This window comes from Centrocercus urophasianus, unplaced genomic scaffold (genome assembly GCF_019232065.1).
Source record: "Centrocercus urophasianus isolate 14NV4802_14NV808 unplaced genomic scaffold, USGS_Curo_1.0 seq_22, whole genome shotgun sequence".
NCBI classification, from domain to species: Eukaryota; Metazoa; Chordata; class Aves; order Galliformes; family Phasianidae; genus Centrocercus; species Centrocercus urophasianus.
In genome coordinates, this window is record NW_024884778.1 from 9,960,832 (window position 1) to 9,973,306 (window position 12,475).

Here is a 12,475-nt window from a genome sequence, read left to right on the forward strand (position 1 = left end):
GCACAGCAGAGCAGGAACTGCACACAACAACTAGAGTAAAGAAAGACGGCTAGGGCTCTGCATGCAGCACGCAGGGTGTTTTTCAGTATGATTCACCAACACTGATTCTCTTTGGCCAGGACTTTACACTCTTCCAAGTACTTTCAAATAAGCCAACCTCATTCAGCCTGGGACCTCAAACAAGTTTTGTGATTTATAAAGTGTGATTGGAAAGGCTCCTATTCCCCATACTTGGTGGGAGTTTTCGTTGGCACGGGTAGGAAGTCGGAAACAGCAATCTACAAACTCATGGGACTGAAAGTATCTCACAGCACACAGTGACCATTAAACACTTTATTACTTAGGAGAGAACCTCAGAAGGGAAGAAACACGCCTGCTGGTGTAGCCAATCAGAGCATGCTAGGAACAGCTAATCCCAACAAGCTAGTCAGGGTTATTTCTAAATACTTCAGTCCCTTAATTCTGGAGCAAACGGACAAAATAACAACTCTTGAAACTCAGACAGGGGTTGGTGAAACCAAAGCTAGCACAAGGTGAACCAGGCCTGTGTGGAGTATGCCTCCAAGCAACAAGTTGTGCTGCAAGTGTTCCCCTCTCCTACGACACTCTGCCTGGCTCCAGAACCATCCACACAGACCAGTACATGCAGGCCATTAAAAGAGGAATCATATTGTTGTCTTGGACCATGACGGGCAGAAGGCACCAGTTTTGGTCAGCGTCTTTCCAGAAGGATGCTGGGCCTTCCAGGGAGCATCTGTGGTCCCTGTCCTCTGCTCTTTGGTGGCTGATGTTTATCCAGAGTTAACTAAAAGCTCCTGGAAGAAAAAAAAAGAAGGAGACAAAGGAAAAAGCAGCAAGTTAGTTACACAGCTGTTGGCCTTGGACTATTTCTTTCAGAAACAAAGGAGCAATGCTGCATGAGTGACAGGCTACAAAAAATTCCTCAGAAAATGTATCAGGTATTGCCTTCTGCAAAACGCAGTCAGACACTCAAGGGACAGAGGACTGTGGAAGCAAGAGAGCAGGTCATGATATCAAGGCAAGGCTGATTGTATGAAGAAGAATATAAGGTCAGTTGTAAACAATCAGGACTTATAAATCTGATGGCCTGCAGGAGAGTGAGGCCACAGACCCAGCTGAGGCTCAGGGCAGCTGAGCAGCAGGAACGAGCACAGCTCCACACTAAGCCTCAGCCCCAGCAGGACATGGGAGCACTTGGATCAGCAGCTGCCAAACACACACCACTCATCCCAGTGCTTGGAGCAGGACCAGCATAAGAGGGGAAAGAAAATAAGAGAGCAATTCAGAGACTACGCTACTAAGAACTTTTAGCTTAAGATACAAACCCTCTTAAAATGGAACGCAAAGAGTGCTTACCCACATTTACAGAACCCTTCTAAAGCCAACCACAGAAAGACAGCTGAACAGCCAGCTGCACGGGATTCCATCAGCCAGCTAACCGGGCTGGATGTGTGCTTGGTTCTACTCCTCGTGTAGCAGGCATTTTTAGGAAGGAGACTGTGGTTCCTCAAATGTTCTTCTGGTACACCTTGTAAAAACAGTGCTGCTACCACACATGGCAATGCCTGTTGGAAGGTGAAGGTGCTGTTTAGGCTGCTTCTGCATAGCAGGCCGATATTCGCTGCTTAACACTTGCAAAGTCAGCATGCCCAGACCACACTGACCACACACCTCCACAGAGAGCCCTGTCTCTAACAACAGTGAAACAGAGAAGCTTCAAGAGATTCAAGAATTAAGAGAAAATTGTTTGCCAAATTATTTAGACAAAGCTTAGCCACAAATCTGACAAATGAACCATCAATATTACTTGACTGCCTTTAATTTCCCAGGTAATTTTTCTCACCATCAATGACTTACAAATTTCACACAGTGCAATACATTTTAAAAAATTCTAACAGCACTCGCACAAAATGCAATGAGCAAAGCAGCAACAGCTCCCAGTCAATTTTGCAATATAGTAATTTGCTGTATTTATACTGTAACACTTCAGTCAAGTGTCAAGGAACACTCTGCTTTGTGATAAAGCCACTGTTGTGACCACTCTGCAGTTAACCCCTACAGAAGGCGCCAAAAACTTTTCTGTAAAGCAGTTTTACAAAACCTTTGTTACACAATTTCATGTTCATAATCATAACTACATTCTTTTACTTGTCCAGGAGAAAACACAGCCAGCACTTAACCTCAGTCGATTCCTCCCAGCCTGGCCCATCCACATTCCAAGGACACATCCAGCTGGAGGCTCACAAATACTCCTTGTGCAAAAACATCAGGTTCCATCTCACGCCACATGACTAAGCTTTCCCAAAATCTTTTGCAGCCATCACTGGGCCAAAAGCTGATGGGATGCCAAACAGGCTAGACACCAATTTCCTGCCGTGCTGCTCACACCAAGGGCAGTTTCTGGGAACAAAAGATGTAGGTAACAATACTATCAATCACTCTGCACTGCTTCAAAAGAAAGAAACAAACAACAACAGGAAACCAGAGTGCAGTCTCTGAACCTTTCCAGCCCCAAATCTTCTGGGGAATGTGCTGTGCAGTGCAGGCATCATTAACACCAATAGCTCTGGAGATCAGAGGCAGAGATCAGAGCTCTCCTCCTCCAGCAGCACCTGCAGAGCATCACCCAGCTGTAGCACATCTGCATGTGGAGACTCTGAGGGCCTCCTGGTCTGTTAGCAGTTGATGGAAGAAAACACTTGTCACCATATGCACAAAATTGTTTTCGCTGTTCCTGAGCTGTCAGTTCATAAACCTGTGGCTAACTACTTAAAAGCACAGTTCCTTTGATTTCATGCCTCACGCGCTGTGTAATAGTGTGGAAGGACACCACTTCTCCACGACTAAACCCATTCTTTGCTAAGCCAGCCGTTCACACCAGTGTTTCAACTCCAGCTAGCACTGCAGCCCCATGGATCCAGACTTGGCACCCTCTGGGGTCCCTTCCAACCTGGAATCCTCCCTGCAACATGCCCCAGGGCTGCTACAATGCTTACCTTCCCTTTGATAGGAGGAGCTAGGAAGGGGAAGGAGCAGCATTTTCTCTCCTGCACATCCTTAGCATTGCAGATGTACCAGCCAGGCTACACAAGCAACAAGCCCAGGCAGCTCACAGCCACAAGCTGTTCCTGCATGATGGGATCCTCCCAATTAATCAAGTTGAGGCTCAGCCTGAAGTTAAGTGATGCATCACAGAGTAACTGCCCTGCGGCCAGCTCTGGATGTTCTCTGCTGCAGTATTAGGTAAGAGTTCAGGATGCAAGCAGCCTTGAAGCATGCAGCACTCACTGATAAATCAGGATGGTGATGGTACCAGTTCCCTTCATGCAGAGGGAGAGCAGATTGCTCTGAGTGTTAGGTAGACACCAGGTTCTGATTCGAAAAACTCCAGCCCAGCACTACCACCTACAAGAACTGTGTCTTCAGTATGGGGTTCGAGGCAATCCATCACAGCTGTGTCCCAGAGCAGGGCTCGGCATCCTCTCCATGCTCCATGCCTCGGCTCCAGGTGAAACCCATGAACTCCAGGCCTTAAGGAACCTCTTCCCTCTGGATTTGCCAGATGCAGTCTGCCAAGCCCCAGCTGGACCAAGATGTATTTATTTAACCAGCCTTTAGTCTCACAAGGGTAAACCCTGCAAGTGTCCTCAGTGGATGCCTTACTTTGTACTAACATTCCTTCAAGCAGTCACACCATGGTGCCTGCACATCTGGGCACTGTGTAGCTATGAAGAAATCAGAGAGCAGACCTCCATGATAAATGAGTCAGTGCATTTGGAATGTCAGTGACAAAGCAGAAATTAATCTCCATAGTTCCCAGCTCTGTGCCACGTGCAGGCAGTTTTCTCAAACCCAGAAGACCTGTAGGCATGCACCAGACTTCAGTAACGTGACCAAGTCAGTTCTTCATCTCTGTTCGTCTGCAAAGAGGCACTAACAAACTACAGAAATCCTCACCTGTCCTAAGATGGGTGTCCAAGGCCTTTCTGCTGGATAAGGCATTTGTTGTGGGGCTATTAGCAGCCCATAGCATTGTAAGGGACATTTGAGTCACTCCGGTTTGATGTATGCTGTAGGTATTTTTTGGTTATGTGCAATTTGTTCTGTTACATTCGGGGTATTGGCTGTTCTGCTGAGCAGCTGTGCTGACTAATGGATCATAGCACTTCTGTGCCATACAGTTATTGCACAGAAAAGCCTCTCTGTCTCCCTCATCCTTCAGAAGTCCAACAGTTGCTGTCCTTGGGTTTGGAATACGAAGGGGCCGGAGTACGCCTGGCAGCAACAAAAAGCATTAATTCAAAATGCTATTATAAGAGTTTTGTTGTCCCTCTTCTCCACGTTAACAGCTTTGCAGAGCAGAGGAGCTCACCCGGTGACTTCTCAGCTGCTTCCCTGGGACAGGGCCCTCAGAGCAGGGCAGCAGAACAGCACTTTCAGCAAACGCCCGGGATGTGCTGTCAAATACATTGCCCTGCACTGCCAGAACACCGGGCTGTTTACCAGCACAGCCAATCTCCAGCTATTCCAAGCCTCACCTGTTTGTTCATGCATTCTAACATTGATTTCCTCCAGACATTTGTTCTAACTCGGAGAGAGCTCCCATCATCAGCCTCGCTTCACAGGAAACGCTTTGCCACTGACTGAGCAGCTCTGCAGTCCCCAAGCAGCAAGAAGCCCCTGGCTGAGCCAGGAGCCCCAGAGCCACAGCGGGGAGCAGGAGGCCACGCTCAGCTCTTTTCATTTGGGACACGTGCTGGAAAATGGTAGGGCCAGGAGGAACAAACAGGGCTCTGCAGAGAGTTGCCACTGAAAGGATGGCTGATTAATTAATTGGAGTGCAAACTGAGGACGGGTTTTGTTCAATCGATGTTAATTGCATTTAATCTTATTCTTGCTGTTAAGAAAAGCCATCGGGCCGGGCTAGTGCCTGACACGCAGCTTTCACCCACACTTGGGAGGCGAGGCAGGAGGGGAGAAGTAATGGAAAGAAAGGAAATAACCCTTCCTCACCCCTTCTGCATCACTGCACAACTTCATTGGGTCTGTTCCATTATTTAAACAATTTTTGTTTTCCAATAAAATTACACAGGAGCTCTAAAGGACAAAAACTGGATGTGGAGCATTTCACCACTAGTTGTTCTGGCTCTCCTGGGTACTGGCTCAGAGCTTTGTAAACCCACAGAGCCGTGGCTATCCATCTGCTGCAAGGGACTGAAATTAAGAAAATCACCTGCGTGAAGCAGTGCCAGCTCTGCGCCCCCCTACCCCAGCACACCTGCAGCTGCTGCCTGCCTCTCCCACCAGATTGGCCAGAGCATCTCTCAGCTTGCTGCTGATCTCAGCTCCACGTACCAAACGGCACTGAACTCTGCCTTCCCCTAACACAGAATCATTAAGGTCAGAAAAGATCTAAGATCACCAAGTCCAACCCCAACCCCCCACACCGTGCCCACTGACCCTCAGTGCCACAGCTCCGCAGTCCCTGAACGCCTCCAAGGACGGTCACCCCAACCCTGTGCTGTAGTTTATCAGTGGTTTTCTTCATCTCTTGACAAGCATTAGTGCCACTCTTTCCAAGTAAAGAGGACGTATCACAAATGCTGTGAAGGACTGGCTGAGCATTAAGTGGTCTGAAATGGCTTTACTAGACTCGGTCAAGATTGCTTTAAAATCATTTCCCTTTAGGACTGTGACCCTCTTTCTTTACAGCCAGCATAATGATTCTACCTCATAGGATGGTATCTATACACATATATAGACACATCAGAAGGTAGAGACTGCAAACACAGCACAGCACCTTTCTGGAGCAAGCTGAAGGCAGGAACGCACAGGAGGAGGGGATAATGCTGGGCCTAACCCCAACCCCTCTGCCCCACAGCCAGAGGCACCCCGAGCATTTTGCAAGCTCCTGGATTAGTCCCAGGAGGATCCAAAAGCAGAACAATGACAACTCGTACAAATACAGCTCCAGTTTTGGAAGGATTAAAATGAACTTCACCCAACTGTGAATATCCATTTCCAGAGCCAATAGGAATGGAAAACCTCTTACTGATGCAACAGAATTTCGTTATTGCAAACCCTAAACCCACAACATTTGCAAGCTAAGGACAGCAACAGTAACATAGTTCGCTGGGGGATACTGACAGCAGGGTTTAACTGCTGCACCACCAAGCCCTGATCTGAGCAACCTTCACAAAACCCACACACAGAAAGGCAACAGTTTCCACATACCCCCACTCCTGGTGGATAAAAGAAAAAAAATAATCCCAGAAGCCAAACGACTTTGTATTAAGTTGTATACGTGACCTGTAATCTCCTACTGGAAGGAAGAAAGAGATGCAGTAAATACTTGCAAAGCCATTCCAGTATTTTGAATTAAATGAATTACAGAAATGGAAAGTACACGATGCAAGACGTTACAAAACAAGGCGCCAGGAAGGTGCAGGAATTGGAAACAAGCTGGCAAATGATCCCTGCAGACTACTGAGGAAAATTAATAGAGAGAAAAAGGATATGGTAACAATACTGACTGATGAACAGCAGCGTTAGGTACATAAATTCAGGATGTCAAGCTTCTACTTAAATCCAGTTCTGGAAGAAAAACAGCAAGCCCTACTGTTAAAATGCACTGGAAGCACGAAGGCCAGCAGTGCCAAGCCTCATTTCAGGACAGGCTTCCCCTGTGCATCCCTCCAGATTGAAGTTTCTGACTTTAATTATTCCTGAAGCACTGTGTATACAGGGATTCAGAGCAGGGATTACTAGCAGGATCCTTGTTATAAGCACCACTTCTCAAACAAATTACACTTCACTTGACGTCAGTAACATACACAAGAAAACAAATTAGATAAAGGCAGCAGGACGGCATGAAACAGATCCAGTGCAAGGAAACTTCACAAGGTCACCCAGAAAAATAAACACATTTTTAAAGGTAAACTTGTACTTTTCCAACACCAGGGTGCACTAAAGCTTGGTGCAACCCAGGCTCAATGCATCCTCGGGGGGCTGGGGACTCCATGCAGCTCAGAGTCCAAGCCTAGATAAGATGAGGGGAAAAGAAAAAAGAAATGAGATGGAGCAACCTGTTATCCTCTAAACTCTGAGGGCTCATCCCGAGCCACGCATTGCCCCATGCAGATGGGAGACAGGGATGGCCACCTGCCTGGACCCTTAGCTGCTGCAGCTGTATGTCCTTGCATGGTTGTGGCTTGCTGCTGCCCGGCCCAGCCCCACACACCCAGCACAGCAAGGCAGGCACAGGCAACCTCTCTCAATATCCTTCTTCTGTGCCTAATGCTATTTCTGCTCAGTGATACAATGAGATTCCACACAGAAGTGTTATGAGCTTGACTGGCTTTATTTGTTTAACAGTTCACATTTTCATTAAGCTGTTGTTACTCGGCAGCCAGTGATTTTGTTTGTGTGATAGCCATATTCATCTCACCTGTACGGGCGTAAATGTCACTCACCCTTTTTTACAAGCAGAAGAGGCAAAAACGAGTGGGATAGAGCAGAGGGAAGACTGTGACTCCACACAGATTGGTGTGAGATGCACTTCTGCCTGTTTTTGTGATACCCAAAAAGAGTAGGGCCACAGTAGAGACCATACAGGTAAATTAGATCAAAAAACAGGAATCCTACCTCAACTGCCCGCCTGCAATCCAGAAACTGAAATATCTTTGATGGAATCAGCCCCTTTGATGCACCGCTGCCTCTCTTCTGCACCAACTGAGCGCTGCTGAATGGGCGCTTATGGTATCTGACCATCAGATTTTTAAGAATTAATTACACGCCTAGCTCTTGCCAATCTCTCAAGTATTTTGTAACAGCCGGTTCCAGGAACTGCAAGATCTGATTCAACCGCAAGGAAAAAAAAGGTTGGTTGTTTGCCCTGCACCAAAGGCCAGTTAGACCATTCACCAAGGTCAGGCAAGCAGACAGAGAACTAACAGATGTGAGCTGTCAGCGGGCTTTGCTGAGACCATGATTCAACCATGCCTCTTAGACAGAGATTCCAGAAGTCACCCGATAAACCCCAAATATTCACCCTGCCACTCCCCCTGTCAGCACCAAGGCGCTGAGACACGCAGAAGCCTCCATGCTGCGTGGGCACAAGACAGGGAACTGCAGGTCAGCATTTCTCCATCTCCTTCCTGTCCCTCTCCCTCTTCAGAAGGTGCCCTGGTAGAATGCCAGATGCTGGAATAAGCCACAAAAGCCTCCTAAATAATCATTCCCCATCTCCTCCACTGCAAATTTATAGTCCTGCATCTGTGTCAGGACAGACACCTGCTTCCATCTGTCTAGAACACATCCTTTACAAACAGGGCCCAAGGTGGAATGCTTAACTGGAGCTTTTCATAATGTATTAAAAGACTAGGAAAGAAAACGACAGTGTTTAAGTGCACTGCTTGCTCTTCTTGTGGACACTGCTCAAGTGGAGGGGGAGTAGGTTGGGATTCTTAGGCTGTTTTTTTTTTATACATATATGACAAATGATGCAGGTCTCCATCCGGTAATTTCCCTCACTATGCTGCATGTCTGTTTATGATAGATACCAGCACAGCTTCTTAGGTGTCCGTTTATCTGCTAGGAAAGTACTGTCTGCTTGGAAGCAACTCATCCTAACAGAGCAGCCCCAGAGGGGGAGATAGAAAAAGGAGGGGGAAAGAGAGACGAGGGGGCTGTCAGCTGGGAATACATCCATGCTTCTGCTGCAAAGGATCTGGCAGAAAGCAAGCACCGTATTTAGTTTTAGCTACATCCTCTCTTCCCACCTCCTAGACCATTCTTTTCTAGTGTCACTCAACACCTCTTTGCATCTTCTTCCCACAGAGCTCTTATCATTAACATACGTTTCGGTTCAGACTTGCAACCTGTGGAAACAAAGCAAACCCACAGCTTTCTTCCATGGGTCTGCGCCAGCACAGCGGAACCTCAGGTCCAAACCTGAGCTGTCTAAAGGGTAAGATAGGCAACGTTTAAATTAAAAAAAAACAGCCATAAAGGAAATTAAAAAGAGAGAGAGAAGGGGACAAAGAAGAAAAAAATGTGGTGCAATCCATGTGTATTTATACTTTATGTTCAAAGAGACTTTAACAGCAACTTGTCAATTTTCTGTAACCAGGATTAGAACAGAACTCAAACACCTTATTCTTCTGAAAAGCCTCTGAGTTGAATTTCTTTCCCCACCAAATGGCCAATATAAAAAACAGCTCACAAATCCCTATGATATCAGTAACTTCTCATCACTCTTGGAAAAACAGTGGCCGGGACAGATTCATTAATCCAACCAAATGAGTCTGTGAAGCAGTGTGGCTGCCAGAATCCCCATCACGTCCCACACAAAAACCAGCACTCTGCAATCCTGGTCTCAGCAATTCCCAAGCCATCCTGTGTGGTACAAGCAAAGCAAGAAGCCAGAACTGAATGCTTTTAAAATGGAAAACAACAGTCATTGACCATAGCTGCTCCAGTCAAGTAATTAAGCATCTTTAAAAAGCAATTTTACCACTTCAAGACTCAAAACATCTACCACCATTTTACTCATTCCATCCTTCATACCAAAAGAGCAAGGTCACATCTGGAAGGCATTGCAGAGTCCCAGGGAGGTGCACAGCCTGCCTGAGCAGGGCACATCCCAGCAGCTCCACACTGCCAGGGTTAGCCTGCTGTGATACCTAACGAGCAAGGGTAGAGCTGGCATTGAGATCTCACTGCTATTCTGCAGCCTGGGCATGTCCAGAGAGGATGTTCCTCTGCCTCTGGATCAGATGTACGTACACAGAGCTTTTTTTTAAAGACAATCGAGTTAAAGAACTGCTAGAGCTGAACCTGAATTAAAGACCTGACTTCTAATAAAAGAAATGTTCCTGTAAATTTCAGTGTTTTCGCATTCTTTTTTTATCTCTACAAACAGGGTTGGTTTCTAAGTATGTTTGTTTTGAAAACAATGACATTCCACCTGTTAGATGCTATCAGTCAGATGAGCTTAAATTGTGTAAAGTGGGTGTCATTGCTGCCTGACTTAGAACTGAGGCTTACATCCAAAATCCAAGTACGTGCAGTGTCAGAAGATTGTCAGAAGACATAGGCCAGCAGAGAGGACTGGCTGCTCTGCCTGCAGCTATGTCCTCACACACCTGCAGCCTCCAGGCTCCCCCAGCACCATCCCTGAGTGACGCTGACCGACAGCCTCCAAGCACAAGGCTCTGGATGGCACAGACTGAGCCCAGCTCCGCCACCTGCCTGCCTTCACTTTCCATCAGCCTGCAAAGGAGACGTGGGCACGCAAATACGCACAGCTCCCCCAGCACAAGGGGACAGGCCAGCAGCTCGGTTTGCAGCGAGCTGCTCCATTTGCCCCACTCTGAGTGCAGTGTTTGAGCAGTCAACCCACTCCCCTTTCATCTGCTCCGCAGTAGCCATTTCTCCAGAGCTGCCCATCATTTCCTCATCAAGCAGTAAAAACGGAGGATCGCTAGAGACACGGCTCAGCCTTGCTGAGATTTCACTCTCTCAGTGGGTTGTAAATGCCCCTATAATGTTGGCTTTTTTAATCTTGTGTTATTATTACCCGCGGCTGCCATTCAGTCTGCAGAGAATAAAGCGCCAAGGCTTTCAGGGCCGCACAATGGCTCTGTGCATTTGCCAGCGGTTGGACAAACAATACCTCTGTGTTTCAGCTTTATTGGAAAGCTTGCTGTTGTGGGAGTCTGGCTGCGTGCGTCCCCCCGTCAGGCCGGGCGGAGGTGTGAGTGTGTGCCCACCGACTCAGCTGCCATCCCAACAGCACGTGCTCCCACAGCTGCCAGGGAGCCAGCACACAAGAGCCTCTGCACAGAGACAAAGGTAAGGGCTGAGATGCACAGAGAAGCCAGGCAGTCTCCTACAGATCAGCCCAGGGGTACGAAGCCGAACCGGCCCCCTCCATGAACAACTCCACTCAGTGTAAGCGGTGTTGCCAGCTCGCATGAAAGCCTGATGACATATGACATAACCACGAAAATGTCAAAGCAATGGCCCAGAATCATGTTCTTACATGAATTCTTGGCTTCCGCTGAAAGCTCAAGAGCCTGAGATCCTCGGGCTTGCAAGGAATGCTTGAAAAGTGGAACGACTGAAAGAAGTGCAAATTAAAAAGTAAATGAGATGTGAAAAAAAGCAGGGCAGGCTCCTGTGATACAGGGAGACCGATCGGTACTGATTGCAGGGGACACTGCAGAGCTGCAAGCGCTCCTCACTCACAAACGAGCCCTGCTGCACCCCCTCACAGGCTCAAAACCCAAGAGAGAAGTCGGAAACTCTCCCCAAAACCACAGAGTTGACATAAAACCACTCAAAAATGCACCAGGGTTATTTCACTTGCCTTCTGGGTTTAAGCACCTGGGTCACATTCTCTTACCGGTGCTTTCTAAGGAGGAGGGCTTGATTATTATTTCTTTTAATTTGTTTTAATTTTTAAACAGAACTAAGATTCTCATGTAGTTGTAAAACTTCAGGAACAACTGCACAAAACTAGGGCAGAAGAAAACATGCCAAATACTTCAAGGCTTGGCATCAGAGAGTGCCTGCCTGCCTCTGTGGCAGGAGGAGTGTCGGTCTGTCTCAGCCAATGTTTCTGAGTAAGGATGCCTAATCCTGATAGCCCGTGCACATACAGAACACCTATACTTACTGTCAGCTCTCTAGGAAAAGACCTTGACATTTTGCATTAAAGCCAATCTCCCCTGTACATCAGCATAAGGCAAAAAAAAAAAAAAAAAAAAAAATCAAAACCTGGGTGATCTGAAAAATGAAAGAATTGGGAGCTGCCTTCAGTAAGAATTAAAGCTGAAATAAGAGAGGCGGTGAGATGGGCACAAGGCAAGGAGTGGAGCTGGAGCAGCACAGCACTGGATTCCAGGCTTTCCAGATCCGTGCCTGCAGCTGGCCCACGTCCCCATCCCCTCCTGCATGCCAAGGGAAGAGACATCTTCAATGTGAGGAAATGGAGGCTTTGCTATCTTAAACAAAACACATGAAAGGTGAACTCACGATTTCAGAGCACACTGTAATATTGTTGAGAAAAGATGCTGTGTGTGCCAGCAGAGCTGAACTGCAGCCTGCACCATGAGTCCTAGCTTGGCGCTGATGGGACTCGCCTGGGAAGGGGAGCTCTACTCTGCAGGGAGAACAGGACTGCAAAGTTCTCTTCCAAAAAAAGAGTAATGAGGCGCACAGAGAGCCTGCAGAGGTGTCAGAGAGGCAGATACCATTATCCCTTCACAGGCCAAAGGCAGATTAGGACTAACACAGCAGCAGGAGCTTATCAGCAGCCAGGCTGAGGCTGTGACACCTGCCTGCACCGCAGCCCTGCCATTACCACCTCCCCATTCCCACATAAGCCCAGTGTCCGGGTGCTTTGAAGCACGAAGCAGTAAGACAGGCAGGTGAAGCTGCACTCTGATCG

The 12,475-nt window shown here is 47.4% G+C and overlaps 1 protein-coding gene across 4 annotated transcripts in view; it reads right to left on the minus strand.

Moving 5' to 3' along the window:
* Positions 1–318: 318 nt before the first annotated feature.
* CHCHD6 (coiled-coil-helix-coiled-coil-helix domain containing 6) overlaps positions 319–12,475 on the minus strand; it is a 101,187-nt gene continuing 89,030 nt past the window's right edge. For 3 of the 4 annotated variants that reach the window (XM_042823660.1, XM_042823659.1, XM_042823658.1), the window contains 2 exons: positions 1,378–1,586; positions 319–815 (listed from right to left, as the gene is read on the minus strand). In XM_042823660.1, the coding sequence (XP_042679594.1) occupies positions 806–815; positions 1,378–1,586 (219 nt within the window). In that variant the 3' untranslated portion in view covers positions 319–805. The remainder of the gene's footprint in view (positions 816–1,377; positions 1,587–12,475) is intronic. The other variant, XM_042823662.1, reaches the window with a different exon arrangement.